This window comes from Ictalurus furcatus, chromosome 27 (genome assembly GCF_023375685.1).
Source record: "Ictalurus furcatus strain D&B chromosome 27, Billie_1.0, whole genome shotgun sequence".
Taxonomy (NCBI): domain Eukaryota; kingdom Metazoa; phylum Chordata; class Actinopteri; order Siluriformes; family Ictaluridae; genus Ictalurus; species Ictalurus furcatus.
This window is the reverse complement of record NC_071281.1, coordinates 15,372,420-15,387,762: the sequence shown is the minus strand read 5'-3', so window position 1 is coordinate 15,387,762 and position 15,343 is coordinate 15,372,420. Positions and strand designations below refer to the sequence as shown.

The 15,343-nt window shown below is 44.5% G+C and overlaps 1 protein-coding gene across 6 annotated transcripts in view; it reads right to left on the bottom strand.

Annotated features, from left to right (window-relative positions):
* Positions 1-15,343, bottom strand: part of chd9 (chromodomain helicase DNA binding protein 9) — a 78,799-nt gene that overhangs the window by 38,024 nt on the left and 25,432 nt on the right. For 5 of the 6 annotated variants that reach the window (XM_053617337.1, XM_053617339.1, XM_053617340.1 and 2 more), the window contains one exon: positions 1,920-2,323. In XM_053617337.1, the coding sequence (XP_053473312.1) occupies positions 1,920-2,323 (404 nt within the window). Of the gene's footprint in view, positions 1-1,919; positions 2,324-8,908; positions 11,620-15,343 lie in introns of those variants that run through there. The other variant, XM_053617341.1, reaches the window with a different exon arrangement.

Here is a 15,343-nt window from a genome sequence, read left to right as displayed (position 1 = left end):
GTGAGGATATAAAAAGGGAAAGGAAAGGGAAAGAGTAAAGAAAGAGAAAGAGTAAGGTGAGGATATAAAAAAGAAAATGAAAGGAATTAAAAGAGCCAAGAACGAGAAAGAATGAGGAGAGGATGTAAAAAGGAAAGGAAAGGACAGGAAATAAGGAAAGACTTATTTCAGGTGCACGGACAGGTTCGCGTCTCAGGTGCGTGACAGAAATGAAACCTGATGAAATGTGCAGCGTGAACCTTCGGACAGGTTTATGGTTTTAAATTCTAAAAATCTGTTGAGGGAATCACTCGAATCACTTCCTAAAGTCTCCATGCACGGGTTCGGGGGGGAACAAATGAAATGAAATGAAATGAAATGAAAATGAAACTCATTCACCATCTATTGAGTTCTGAAGCTATAATTCATGTTCCCTCTCACACAGATGTGCTTCTCTTTTCTAACAGATACCAGGCAGCATGTTAGCAGACAGTAAATAGACCTGGACTTTGCTCCCAATAACAGAACGACTCTTAAACAGGCCTGCTGTACGACCATACGCCAAATACAAAGCCTTAATCTCTGATTTGACCCCAGACAGCCTTCGCTTCCTATCAATTACCCACGCAAAACCTAAACAGCTGTGTACGAGTTTCCTGTTATTCAGCGGATTTGGTTAAAACTCGCTACAGACCTAACAGCATGAATAGATGAAAGGGGAGAAAAAGCTACCTTCCAAAACAAGGACTCAGAAATGTCAGCAGTTTGACTCAAATAAGAAGGAGAATGCAAAATTCAGTCACGATGCTTTCATGTACACAGAGGCTTAGTCCCTTAATTGAACCCTGGTGAGTTCTTGCTCTTGGTTGTGGTTCTATTGGGAGTCACGCTCGCTTAGAACCGAAAGAACAGCTTTGAGAACGTCCGAGAACTCTAGGTCGGTTTGACCGCATGGAAAGTGATTTGACTCTGAAGCGACTTGTCCCGTGGGAAGTGAATCGACCAGTCTGGTACCAAGTGAACCGACTCGTCCCCTCGTCTTATGCAAAGTGAACCGACTCGTCCCCTCGTCCCGCGCAAAGTGAACCGACTCGTCCCGCGCAAAGTGAACCGACTCGTCCCGCGCAAAGTGAACCAAACTCGTCCCGCACAAAGTGAACCGACTCGCCCCCGCGCAAACTGAACCGACGTGTCCCGCAAAGTGAATCGACTCATCCCGCAAAGTGAACCGACTCGTCCTGCGCAAAGTGAACCGACTCGTCCGGCGTAGTGTGAATCGAACACACTGTTCGTTTTAGCATATTTCTCATTTTGCCGCCCAGAGCTCTAGCGCTACAATAATACCATGAGTTCTGCAGATTTGCGCTACTTCCACATGAATCCAGATAAATTTAAAAACATCTCTTTCTCAACGTTTTGGGCCTTTTCTGAAGACGCCCTCCCGAGCGGATAAATTTTGAGCGGATAAACCGCCATTTTCGTGTTGGACCGAGAAAACGGAGCTATTCAAAAAGCGATGAAGTGTTTTTAGCCACGTGACACCGTCATGTCACCCATTCCACTCAAAACATACAACATGGAGGACGACGTTGCACCGCGGCTGTTGCGCCCCATATCCAGTTTGACAGAGTTGTTACAGATTAACGTCACCTCGTGCAACCTTCAGATTGCATTTTTAACTAAACATGGGACGGAAATACGTATTTACACACGTGCGGTATTGGGACGCGAGCGTTTGACAACAAAAAAAAACGCAGTTTTCAGATCTACCCGTATTAACGTGGACGTAGCCTTCGAACAAAAAGAGACGGAAAGCACACGAATCCAAAGTATCTAATTCAGAGTTACGTGAAAGAGCACCGAGACGGACCTTCGGGCGAAAGGAATGGATACAGACGCTGTAGATTTAGAGTAAAAACACGACGAGGAGCAGCTCTTACTTGATCAGACTCTTCTGCTTTTCTCTGGGAGACTTGATGATGCGAGCGCTTTTGCAGCCCTTCTTCGCTCTGGATTTCGAGGATCCCGCTCTGTGCTTGTGTAGCTGGGAGGAGCTGGGGAAACTCTCGGGGCTCATGACGCGCGGGATGTTCTTCTCGCCCCGCTCGCGTGCCCTGGCGATGGCCTCAGAGATGATGCGGTTGGCCTTCTGCTGCTTGTCTTCCAGCGACAACACCTCCATCTGCTGCTGCCGCTTGGGGACACGCTTCTCTGAGGAGGACGAGTGCGAGGACGAAGACGAGGAAGACGAGGAAGAGGAGGAGGAGGAAGAAGAGGAGCTGCTCTTCATCGGTGGGCTGAGCAGCCGGGCCTGGTTGCTTGAACCATTAGTGTTTTTCGGAGGCTTGAGAGAAAGGGGGGAAAACAGACAGAGAGAGAGAGAGAGAGAGAGAAAAGGAGATTGAGTGAATGCGTTTACATGCATCCTGAACACAGCATGCTGTTAAAGAAAACTTCATTTAAATGCAGGTTACATGTAATATTCAAACGGTGACGGTTACTGAGAGTATACTCGCCCTTATACAACTTTTTAAACACAATGCAAGACAAAGAAACTATGTCCTGCGTCGTTTATCTTTCATAGGAAGAGAAGGGAAGGAAATAGGAAGGGAAAGAACTGTGAAAGGAAGTATAGAGGAAGGTATAGAGGAAGGGAAATAAGAGAAGGAAATTGGAAGGGAAGAGGAAGGAAATAGGAAAGGAAAGAACTGTGAAAGGAAGTATAGAGGAAGGTATAGAGGAAGGGAAATAAGAGAAGGAAATTGGAAGGGAAGAGGAAGGAAATAGGAAAGGAAAGAACTGTGAAAGGAAGTATAGAGGAAGGTATAGAGGAAGGGAAATAAGAGAAGGAAATTGGAAGGGAAGAGGAAGGAAATAGGAAAGGAAAGAACTGTGAAAGGAAGTATAGAGGACGGGAAGAGTGTGTTAAGGGCGGAGGATAGGAAAGGGAAGTGTAGAAGAAGGGAAATAAGAGAAGGAAATAGGAAAGGAAGGAGGGGGAAGGAATGAAATAAGAAAGGAAAGAAATACAAAAGGACAGAAAGGAAGTACAGAGGAAGGGGGGAGGACAGCAAGGGCAGGGAATAGGAAAGGGAGGTATAGAGGAAGGGAAGGAAACAAGAAAAGAAGGAAGTAGAAAGGGAAGAGGTTGGGAAGGAAATAGGAAAGGAAAGGAATGTGAAAGGAAGTATAGAGGAAGGTATAGAGGAAGGGAAATAAGAGAAGGAAATTGGAAGGGAAGAGGAAGGAAATAGGAAAGGGAGTATAGAGGAAGGGAATATGATGGTAAGGGCAGGGAATAGGAAAGGGAGGTATAGAGGAAGGAAATAGGAAGGGAAGAGGAAGGAAATAGGAAAGGGAGTATAGAGGAAGGGAATATGATGGTAAGGGCAGGGAATAGGAAAGGGAGGTATAGAGGAAGGAAATAGGAAGGGAAGAGGAAGGAAAGGAAGTACAGCGGAAGGGAAGAGGAAGGAAAGGAAGTACAGCGGAAGGGAAGGCAAGAGTATGGAAAGCAACCAGGAAGAGAAGGAAGGGAACTATGATACTATCATTATAATATTTTAATGTCTGCACTGAAAGGAAAAAAAAAGGGGGGGGTGTATTTAAAACAGTACAAAGCATTAGCACCAAATCTTCTGCTTCCAATAAAAAAGGTGTACTGTGATGTAATTTATTACGATATCGGTATTAAGTAGTCATATCGTCCAGCCTTAACAGTGCTCCAGCCTTAAAAGAGCCGAGAAGAACATGGTGTTCATTTCAGTAATCAAATTCAGCAAAAAGCCTGCTGTAATGTACATGAGCTGGGTTCACACACACACACACACACACACACACACACACACACACACACACACACACACACACACACACACACACACACACACACACACACCGTACGGGAATCTGACACAGGTAGGCTGATGTACAGCAGAACAAAAAGAACAGTCCCAATCAGGTACGCTTTATACGTCATACCGCAAATGGAACTCCTGCAACACGTTTATTTTCCTCCGCGCAGTCGGAGCGACAGGCTCTCGTCGCAGCGCTCGAGCTCGCACGGCCCGAGGAAAAATTCTCACGCCACAGGATTTACACTTCGTCTCTGTTCAAGACTCGACTTCACTCTGATAGTAAAACTCCAGGGTGTGACACCGTCCCGCTGTGGAGGAGTTTAAACCCAGGACCTCGCTCATTCGGGCAGCGGAGGTATGCGCTCTTATTTCCCTTCCTCTACACCTCCCTTTCCTATTCCCTGCCCTTACCATCATCCTCCCTTCCTTTATACTTCCTTTCATATTTCTCTTTTCCTATTTCCTTCCCATCCTCTTCCCTCTCCTTCCTTTCCTTTTCCCCTTCCTCTACGCCTCCCTTTCCTATTCCCTGCCCTTACCATCATCTTCCCTTCCTTTATACTTCCTTTCATATTTCTCTTTTCCTATTTCCTTCCCATCCTCTTCCCTCTCCTTCCTTTCCTATTCCCCTTCCTCTACGCCTCCCTTTCCTATTCCCTGCCCTTACCATCATCTTCCCTTCCTTTATACTTCCTTTCATATTTCTCTTTTCCCATTTCCTTCCCATCCTCTTCCCTCTCCTTCCTTTCCTATTCCCCTTCCTCTACGCCTCCCTTTCCTATTCCCTGCCCTTACCATCCTCTTCCCTTCCTCTATACTTCCTTTCCATACTTTCACATTCCTTTCCTACTTCCATCTCTTCTTGTTTCCTTCCCTTCCTCATCCCTTTCTCTATATTTCATTTCCCATTCCCTGCCCTTCCTTTCACAATACTTTCCCTTCCCATTTCCTTCACCTCCTTTCTCTTCCTATGAAAGCTTGGCGATGCCACCCACACACTCCAGTTCAAAACAAGGGAAATCCTCCATGTCTTTTTCCCCCCTCAGACTCTCCAGGCTATATAATAAAGCTTGTTCGCTCTGGAACACACACACACACACACACACACACGTACGTTAAGCCTGGGCATGTCGCTGAACAGGAATAACGTGTACACACATGCGCACGTAAGATTTTCCCAGAATGATAACGCTAAAAATATTACCGCTTTACCGTATCGCTGTGTTAAGCCTCCATTTAAAAACATGCAAGCCAGAGATGAGAATTAAAAGGTCAAATCTCTTCGCACCAACCCAAACATGTATGAGTGTGTGTGTGTGTGTGTGTGTATATAATTATAACAAAAAAAAAGGACAACAAAGATCACATCTACATCGAATATATAATTATCTTCCCATTTTTCCTCAGTTACTTTTCTATTAAATCGTCAGTATTTATTTAATTGTTTTCATAAACTGAAAGAGATCATAGCTGCGAGGAAAGGTGTGCTCAAAGACCAAAAAAAAAATAATAATAATAATAATAATAAATAATAAACTAGCATGCTAGCAAGGCAATTTGCAGCAGCGCTTAGCCAAAATTAGATAGCGGATTTGTTAGTGTTTTTCTGCGAGCGTTTACATCAGTAGCAGATTAAACACAGACAAAAGCCCAATTCAGACGAGATTAAACGTACGAGGTCCTGGGGTGATCGATCATTTTAAAGATGCGCCTCGCCGTTTTACTTCCATCCGGATCGGCCGCATCAGCGTTTTTCCCTCAGTCCTCCTCGAAGAAAATTACAGGCCGAATTATCTAACTTTTTTTTGGTGGGGGTCACGTGTCTGATTTTTCTCTGCAGATGATGCTTCACATCGGAGGAATTATATACATATACATATACATATATATATATATAAATAATAATTTGTCTGCTGCTACTTGCCGTATTTAGTCTCGGTGCCCCTCCCCCAGACATTAAACACTTCCCGAGTCAGAAAATGTAAAATGGACGCTTCTTGTGTATGCTTTGCGATTTATTTATTTATTTCTCTTTAAACATTGAAAGTGGCTCGTCCCAAACTGAAATAAGAACCAGCGTCTCAGCGTTCTCTACTCCAGCGCCTCCTCGAACGTGATCGCGTGAGGTACACGTCCGGGTTCGTAGAAAAACGCGACCCGTCAGAAACTCTCTGCTCTTCCTGCGGGCGTTTTTTAATCGCTGTCCGGGCACAGGTCAAAAATTTACCGCGGGTGTCACGCTGATGAACGACTCCGAACAAAACAAAAACGGAACAACAGAAAGTTTGCGACCGGCTGAAATGTATTTTAATCTGCCTTTGGAAAAAGCAAACGGTGTCGTGATCATCCGATTAAACACCGTGAAACCCTAACAACACTAAAGGGTTCCAAGGCGATTCTGAGGTCTTATGAAGTGGTGGTCTGTGATCATATCATTTCCGGAAGAAGACCAAAAAAAAAAGAAAAAAAAGAACCGGGTTCTCTTTTGAGTCCACTATATCGTGGACACCAAAAAGACCGAGGCCACTTTCGGCTTCGGCCGGTTCCCTTTCCGGTCCACTTTCAGTGAACCGGGTTTGGTTCTTTTAAAATGAACTACATGTGAAAACAGCCTTCGTTTCAAGACATGTGTCAGGTTTTTGTCCTTGAGACGCTCTCGTGTGTGGAACGAATTTATTACGCATCCCATCTCAAGCCTCCGCTGTAATTCCACGTTATTACAGAGCTAGTAACCGAGGCTCGAGCCACCGAGATGCAGTTACTGGAGAGAAAGAGAGTCGTTTGTTTTCTTTCCGTTTCAAGCTGATAATATAAAAATATAACAAACAAACAAACAAATAAATATCGATAAGCCTACTTGTTCATATTTTCGTTTTTTGGGGTTTTTTATTACTGCAGAAAATACAATAAATAAATACTGAAACTTGTTCACAGGCTTTTCTCTCATTATTGCAATCACACGTGCTCTCTTGCGCTCTCTCTCTCTCCCCACAACAACTGCATATCCACAGCTCAATTTCGCCTACAGGTATTAACAGCTCAGGTGTGTGTTATATTTCTAATAATCCAACGACCCGCCATTAATTATTTCTTTCTTATTTCTGGAAACTCTAAACTGTCCGTCATTTGGTTTGTTGTTAAACGCTTGCGTGCGCCGTGATGGACAGAACGCTAAATAACTTTCCCGTTATTTCAGTTCACCTGGCGAAGCTGTAACGTGGTCAAGACCTGACTGGAGCTACTTTAGCTGGGCGTTTTACGGAAAAATAACCGCACGCCTCTGAACGTCTGTCAGCCAATCAGAACGGAGAAATAAAACTTAAAAACAACGTATAGAAATGTATCTATATAGCTCCAGTGAGGTTTACGTAAATAACTTATTTAAGCAGGTAATGAAATAGAAATAAAACACCACCAGGTAAAACAATAACCCGACGAGCCAATCAGGTACTTATTAGCCTGAAGATCGGCGGAGTCACTGAACCTGTTACAAAACTCCTGAGGTGAGGAAATGGATAAGGATATCGATTTCATATAATCATATCAAGCGTTTTCGGGGGGGGGGGGTCGGGGTAACTGAATTAAAATACTGGTTCGAATTTGCTTTCCACTGTTCACTCGACAGCTTCTTCTACACACAAACACATTTACGAGCATTTAAGCAGGATTAATTCGAGTGGGAACACGGCCCACGAGAGCGGTGACGTGTCCTTCCACCTTTACGTGATCCAAGGAAATGTGTGTGTGAACAGATGCCAGGACATTACCAGGACATCTTTTTGAAGCCCACGAGGGAGAACAAGAGCGATACAAAAACGTGCCGAGGACGACATGCTCGCTTTTTACATTCGTCAACGCTACCTCGTTTAAGGGTTGAGGGGGTGAGACGGGGGGGGGGGAGGTGGAAAAAAAAATTAAAAAGAAAAGAAAGAAAGATAAAATAGACAGACAGACGGCACGTCAGCCGTTCCGGCATGAATAATACAGTCGGCAGCGTGCCTCGGCCTGCTACACGATCATAACGTGAATTATACATGACTGCCTTTATTTCATTACACACACACACACACACAGATCCACATATTAGAGAAGGGAAAAGAGACCAGGGGAGCACCTATAAACACACACACCCATCCGAGCTGAGGCCCGATTCTGATTCGCACTTTTACTCCTGCGTGTTAAAATAAAGGGAATTATCTAGAAGCAGAGAAACAATAAGAGGGGGGGAGGAGGAGAGGAAATAAACACTAAGTATGTAGAGGATAAACATGGCCTGCATACAGAGAGTCACGTGACACAGAGAGAGAGAGAGAGACAGACTAATCCATTTTAGGGAATTTTTTTGCAGGAAAGAAAGGATAAAATGGGATATGAAACAACAGCGGAGGGACGGAGGGAGGGAGAGGGGGAGGAAGGAGGGAGTGAACTGGAAAATGAAAAAGGGGATAGAGAGAATGCACCAAAGTGGGAGCACTGCAGCTGTGTAATACATCTATAAATAACTGAAATTACAGGCTGCCAGCACTGCAGTGATTTTCAACCTCTCTCCTCCTCCTCCTGCGGCCTGTGAAAGGGGGATACAGGAGGAAAAAAAACAAATGAAACCCCTTTATAAAGCTTTATAAGACACGAGACTGTAAGTGCACGCGAGACTCTCTGATGAATGACACACCGCTCTGTACGCTCACACTACATTAGCATGTTAGCTAACAGAAACACACGGAGAAAGAAAGACAGAAAGAAAGAAAAGAGAGAGAGAGAGAGAGAGAAAGGGGAGGGGGGAGAACAGAAGAAGTGATGAAAGGGGGGAGGGGGGGGCAAGGATGAAAGCAAAACTCACCCCGAGCACCCTAGCCTGCCACCCCGAGGCCTGGCTAAGGCTAACCGCGCTTGTGCTAATGCTAGCGCTAATGCTACATTTACGAGGCGCCATGCTAACCCCATGCAGGCGCGCGCGGCGGTAACAGTTTAGCGCAAGATGGCGGCCGTCGAGCGAGCCTGCAGCGGGAGCTCACCGCTCTCCCTCTATATCTCTATCTGTTTATCAGTATCATATACAAGCACTCACTCACCCGTCCTCTCGGTCTTTTCACCGCCGACATCTTGTTGTCTTTCCTCCCTTTTTTCCTTCCTCTGTCTTCCAGGCGCCTCACACACGCGCGCGCGCACACACACACACAAAAAAAACTCGTGTCCTTCCGCCGGGTTTTTTGTCTCTCCGCTACACGCGCTCGCTCCCTCCCCCTCTCTCTCTCTCCCTTCACCACCTCCTCCTCCTCCTCCTCCTCCTCTCCTAGCCGGCCTTCGTTCGTGCAGTCACACTTCTTTACAACCGCCGAAAAACGAGGAAGCGAAGGAATTAAAAGAGAGGAATAACAACGACACTACTAACGCCGCGGCACTCATCCGCCACTCTTTCATTCTGTCGCGTGCGGCTCCGCTCCGTCTCGCGCTGCTCCCTTTTTCTCTATCAGTTATCTCTCTCTCTCTCTATTTTTTTCTTCTTCTTCGCCCTCACACACGGCCTACACTTTTACACTCCGCCACTTCTTCCTCCTTTTTTTCACATCTCGGATAAGAACAACAACAACAAAAAAAATAAACACACAAAGAAACGGGTTTTTTTTTCTTATGCACGTCCCTCTTTTTTTTTCTTCCTTCTCCTTTTCCGTCGTTCCTGTCCTTTGGGGCGAGCTGCGGCGCGCGCGGAAAACGGAGCAACGCGAAAAAGGCGACGCATCAAAATGCATCAGCGTGAATATTAGAGATGTCGTTAAAAATACAGTCTCTCAGTCTCTCTCTCTCTCTCTCTCTCTCTCTCTCTCTCTGAGAGCGCGTGGGCCAGCAGAGGGGGCTAGCATCACCGTTATGGCATTAACGTTCACAAATTAACCCTAAACATACCGGATTGCATCTTATTACGTCTTATAAATCTATCCTATTGTTTAGTTATTGGTTTGTCCTGCTCAGAATGCATGTATGCATTGAAAACAAAACGGGGTCATTACTAAATATCACCCCTCCATCCCTTCATCTATCATTACTGTACATTACTGTAGCTCATCTGTTGCTGTGCACAATTGGCCAGCCGTGTCTCTGTGTCTCTCTCTCACTCTCTCTACTCTGTCCATCGGACCAACCTCTGACCGGATGTTTGGTGTCCTGGAAAAACATGCAGTGTATTTTTAATACACACACAGCACTTGTCCAAAATAAACACCAGGTGCTTGTGGGGGGAATCTGCCGCATGTCCGTGTTAGTTACGATAAGATGAGGGCTGGGTGATCTGACGATATAATATCGTTATCGTGATCATCTGCAACGCACTTTTCTGAGACACCCTCGTGCATCGTCTATCTGTCCATCCATGTTCCGTACCGCATATCCTACACAGGGTCACGGGGGATCCTGGAGCTTATCCCAGGGAGCTCGGGTACATAAGGCAGGGGATACCCTGGACGGGGCGCCAATCCATCGCAGGGCACGATCTCACACACACACACACACTTTAACAATTTGGAAACGCCAATCAACCTACAACGCACGTCTTTGGACTGGCGAAGGAAACCTCATGCTTTGAGGAAACCCGAAAAGGATGTATTAAATGACACGTTTATTCAGGAACAATACAGAACCACTCGTTAAGGAGAATCACGTTTGGTACCGGCTCGGCTCACTCGGAACCTCGACCCAAGCGGTACTAAAACAGTACCGGGTACTATCCACAGTGGAACGCCTCCAAAAAGCGAGTCGAGCTGTACCGTGCAGTGGAAGAGCACCGTAAGAGGTGTTTATAAATCTCAGTAGCACTTTATACACGCTCCCAAATGACCCGAAACCGTTACTCGTCAGAATGAATTCTAGTAAAACTCTTTTGTCACAAGACACCAGCGTTTGAGATTCAGCGTAGGACCAGAACAGATGACGTGATTGCCATGGAATCAGTCTGCTTATACACAAGTAGGTCATTTATCAGTGAATCAATCACAGATGAGTGGTCTTGGTGGATACTAGCGTCTTTTTTTTTGTGTGTGTGTGTGTGTGTGTGTGTAGTCAGAAATAGTACCAAATTCAGACGTACGTCATGACGGTTCAATCAATCTCGGCTGGTTATTAAAAGATATGCTTTTTTTTTTTTTTTTTTAAATCATTTTTGCAGGAGCATATTTAGGACGGAGATAACGGGTCACTCGTACAGTACGCTCTATAGAGAAATGTGGGAGTGTAATGATGTTAAGAGTTAGAGCTACACCCAAACAAGAAGGACTGGGGATGATGGATGGTGATGCCTCCACTGCCTACAAGGGTATTCCTTCTTCTTACTAATATGCTTGGTTGAAATACCATTAAATTAGACTTCAAACAGGAAGGAAGTTATTGAAGAATAACTATTTCAGACGTTTGACCTTGATAGCTCTTGATATAAATCCTACAAACATTCACTGTCTCGTTCTTGTGATATACTGCGCTGTATATAGCGGACAGACGCGTGGATGGATGGATGGACGGACGGATGGATGGATGCACGGACACCCCGAAAACATAATTCCTCCACCACCTAGTGGCAGAAGCAAAGAAAAAAAAATGTCAATCGTATCTAGAATGACTTCAATCCCATTTTAAATACAGAATAATGTTGTAATCAACACACAACATGTCTGTGTCTAAGAAAAGCACACTGAAACGATCACAACAGCAGTCATGTGTGTTCAAATAAATGATAAATATCTTAAATAAAAAGTTTAAAAAAGGAAAGAAAGTAATGTGTTCAGCAAAAGGGGGGGGGAAGAGATCGGACAGTGAAACACATACAGAGTGTGTGTGTGTGAGAGAGAGAGTGTGTGTGTTTGTGTGGCAGTAATGTGCTGGCAGTGAGCAGCAGGGGGAAGAGACACATGCTGACACAGTCACGTGGCCTAAATGGCACAGGCTCCATGGCAACCAAACAGTTAATATGCAAATGAGATGAAGTAGCTGTGCTCTGACAGGGGGAGGGGTTTGGCTAAAAGGGGCGGGGTTGTCTCAAAAACTGAATAGTTAGAGAGAGAGAGAGAGAGAACTAGATAGAGGAGGGGGGGGGGAAACAGAGAAAGAGCGAGTGAGAGAGAGAGAAACAGTGATAGAGAGATTAAGCAAGAGACAGAGAGTGAGAGCGAGAGAGAAACAGAGAGAGAGAGACAGAAACAGAGTGAGAGACAGAGAAAGAGAAACAGACAGAGTGATAGAGAGACAAAGCGAGAGAGAGACACACAAACAGAGTGAGAGACAGAGATAAAAAGAGAGAAACAGAGTGACAGAGAAGAAACAGAGACAGAAACAGAGAGTGAGAGACAGACAGATAAAGAGAGAGAAACAGAGAGAGTGATAGAGAGACAACGTGCGAGAGCGAGAGAGAGAACTTGGGTTCATCCAAGTTTCACGATAAACTCTTGCTTTCACTTTCGAATCCTCCGAAGTCCATCAGAAATGAATAAACCGTGGAGAAATGCTATTACACATCTGTCATATCATTACAGGAGTCTGCGTGTTCAGTTAGAGCTATAAACATTATCATTCAACCCCCCCCCCCCAAAAAAAAAAACATGTAAAAGAGACCCTTAGCAAAACTACTACAGTATACACACCTGCCTGTGGGATGTGGGCTAATGACGGGTGGTTATTGATATTCTTATGAAATGTAACAGAGCTGAGCCTTCTAATAACGTACACATCCATTACACAACAGACTACGGTTCACACCTCTCTCCCACAGAAGGCACTGATGATGAAGGCATGATGAACATATGATGATTTCATGATCAATGCATGATGAACGTATGATGAACGCATGATGAACGTATGATGAACGCATGATGAACGTAAGATGAACATATGATGATTTCATGATCAACGCATGATGAACGCATGATGAACATATGATGAACGCATGATGAACGTATGATGAACGTATGATGAACATATGAACATATGATGAACATATGATGATTTCATGATCAACGCATGATGAACGCATGATGAACATATGATGAACGCATGATGAACGTATGATGATTGCATGATGAATGTATGATGAACGTATGATGATTGCATGATGAATGTATGATGATTGCATGATGAACGCATGATGAACGTATGATGATTGCATGATGAATGTATGATGAACGTACATACAACGGTGACATACGCTGTGTGCTAGTTAACCTAATATAGATTAGAGTGTCATGGGCTGCAGGAGAAAGATTACGCTCCATAATTAGGACTGGAGCTGTGGGCTAATGTGGAGTTATAGTCTGCTGAGAAGAACTTTGGAGAGAGAGAGAGAGAGAGACAGAAAGAGAGAGACAGAAACAGAGTGAGACAGAGAGAGAGACAGAGAGAGACGGAGAGAGAGACAGAAACAGAGTGAGACAGAGAGAGACGGAGAGAGAGAGACAGAAAGAGAAAGAGACAGAGAGACGGAGAGAGAGAGACAGAAAGAGAGAGAGAGACAGAAAGACAGAGACAGACAGAGAGAGAGAGAGAAAAAGAGAGCAAAACAGAAGGACAGAGAGACAGAGCGAAAGAGAGAGAGAGACGAGCACAATCTGATTAATGAAACAGGACATGATGTGTAGCAGTGTTTCCTGAACCCATTAAACATGGCAGCAGCTATTAATGACCCGTAGACGACAGAACACTGGCAACCCAAGCCCCCTAGCGAGGCCCTTTCCATCTCTCGCTCTCTCTCTCTCTCACTCTCACACACTCACAAACTCACAGACAGAGTGCTGGTATCAGCTAGCACAGCTCTCTAGAGGCCCTTTCCAACATGTGCACACATACACAACCTACACCTAAAGCTAACTCGAACCCGAACCCGAGCAGCAAAAAGGAAATGTTTCTGCTCTTTTATTTATTTTATATATTTATTTATTCATTTATTTTCATTTTACTTAACCAATTTAAAATTAAAATAAAAACATTTTCCTTGAAGGCACCAACACAAATCTTCACGCAAGGTCAAAACTGTCAGATAGTCCTCTCCCTGTGGGAACATTTGGTTCTCACCATGATATAAACGCACACACACACACACACACACACACACACACACACGCACACGCACACAGTAGAGCACCAGTAAGCACAGTGCACAGTTCTCTTGAGAGGACTTTCCAACATACGCACATGCACACGAGTAGAGCATCGGCTAGCTTGGCTCCCTGAAGACACTCTCTCCATCATATCCGCACACACACACACAAACACACACGTCTCTATGACTTGGCAGGGGTTTCAGATGGCTACAGCACTGCTTAGCTTAGCATTTAACACACTTTCTTCATCTCTCCAGCTCTCTAGCACTTTACACTCATCAATCCAGCTAGTTGGAGGTAAGAGGTAAGAAGCATGGATGCGTATCTGAATGAAACATGGTGAGAATGTGAAACCGGAGCTCCAGGGGAATAACCGTGAGGCACCGAGACGGCCTGCAGTGACACCATGTCCCTCTACGTGACATTTAAAAAGTCCCTATGAAATGGCTTCTTAGCTGTGATTTGATTCTGTATGCTGACGGATTTCCTTCTGAAACAGGAAGTCAGAATGACATCACGTTGAACCGCTTTGACTGACGTACATGTCAGAATAACACCCGAGATACACCACACCCCTGCTGAATCGAAACAAACCTGAGAGCAGCTTAGCGAGCTAGAAAAATATGGAGAAGAGATTAAATTAACCTTGACCGCATATTCGCCGTACTTACTTACTTACTTACTTGCAGCGTCTCCCACTCTGGAGGTTTTATTGTGATTTTTGTGATGATTTTCTTTTATTGACGGCGTGTCTAACCGTTTTAAGCGATTTTAAGGAGGCCTAAAGATAAAGACGCTTTTAGTCACGATGAACGATTTAGCTAGCTAACGCCGTCATTTACGTTTTAACTTTCACATGCTAAGAAAGAACTATTATCTCATGACTTGTACCAAGAGCAATTCAATCAACTTCTATCGCTTTTTTCTTAAGAAGTGACAATAAAATGCTACACCACTTTTGCTAGGTACTAACCCCTGCATACCAGGAACACCCCACAAGACCCGCTATTTTCGAGGTGCTCTGACCCGGTCGTCTAACCATCACAATTTGGCTCTTGTCAAAGTTAGTCAGATCCTTACGCTTGCCCATTTCTCCTGCTTTCAATACGTCAACTTTGAGAACTGACTCTTCACTTGCTGCCTAATACTGTGTATCCCACCTCTTCCCAGGTACCACTGTAATCAGATAATCAATGTTATTCACTTCACCTGTAACTGGTTTTAATGTTATGGTTGATTGGTTGGTTTGTGACTCAAATCTACTGGAAATGAACCTTCTGTATCACATATGTGATTTAAAAAAATGTATAAGATAAATGTAATTTTATGGGAAGGGGCAAACGGATCGGTGATACTGATAACGGTCTAATGGTCTTGAACTGCCAGAACTGATCATCTCCTCATCTCCTCGTCTGTCACTGTAAAAAAAAA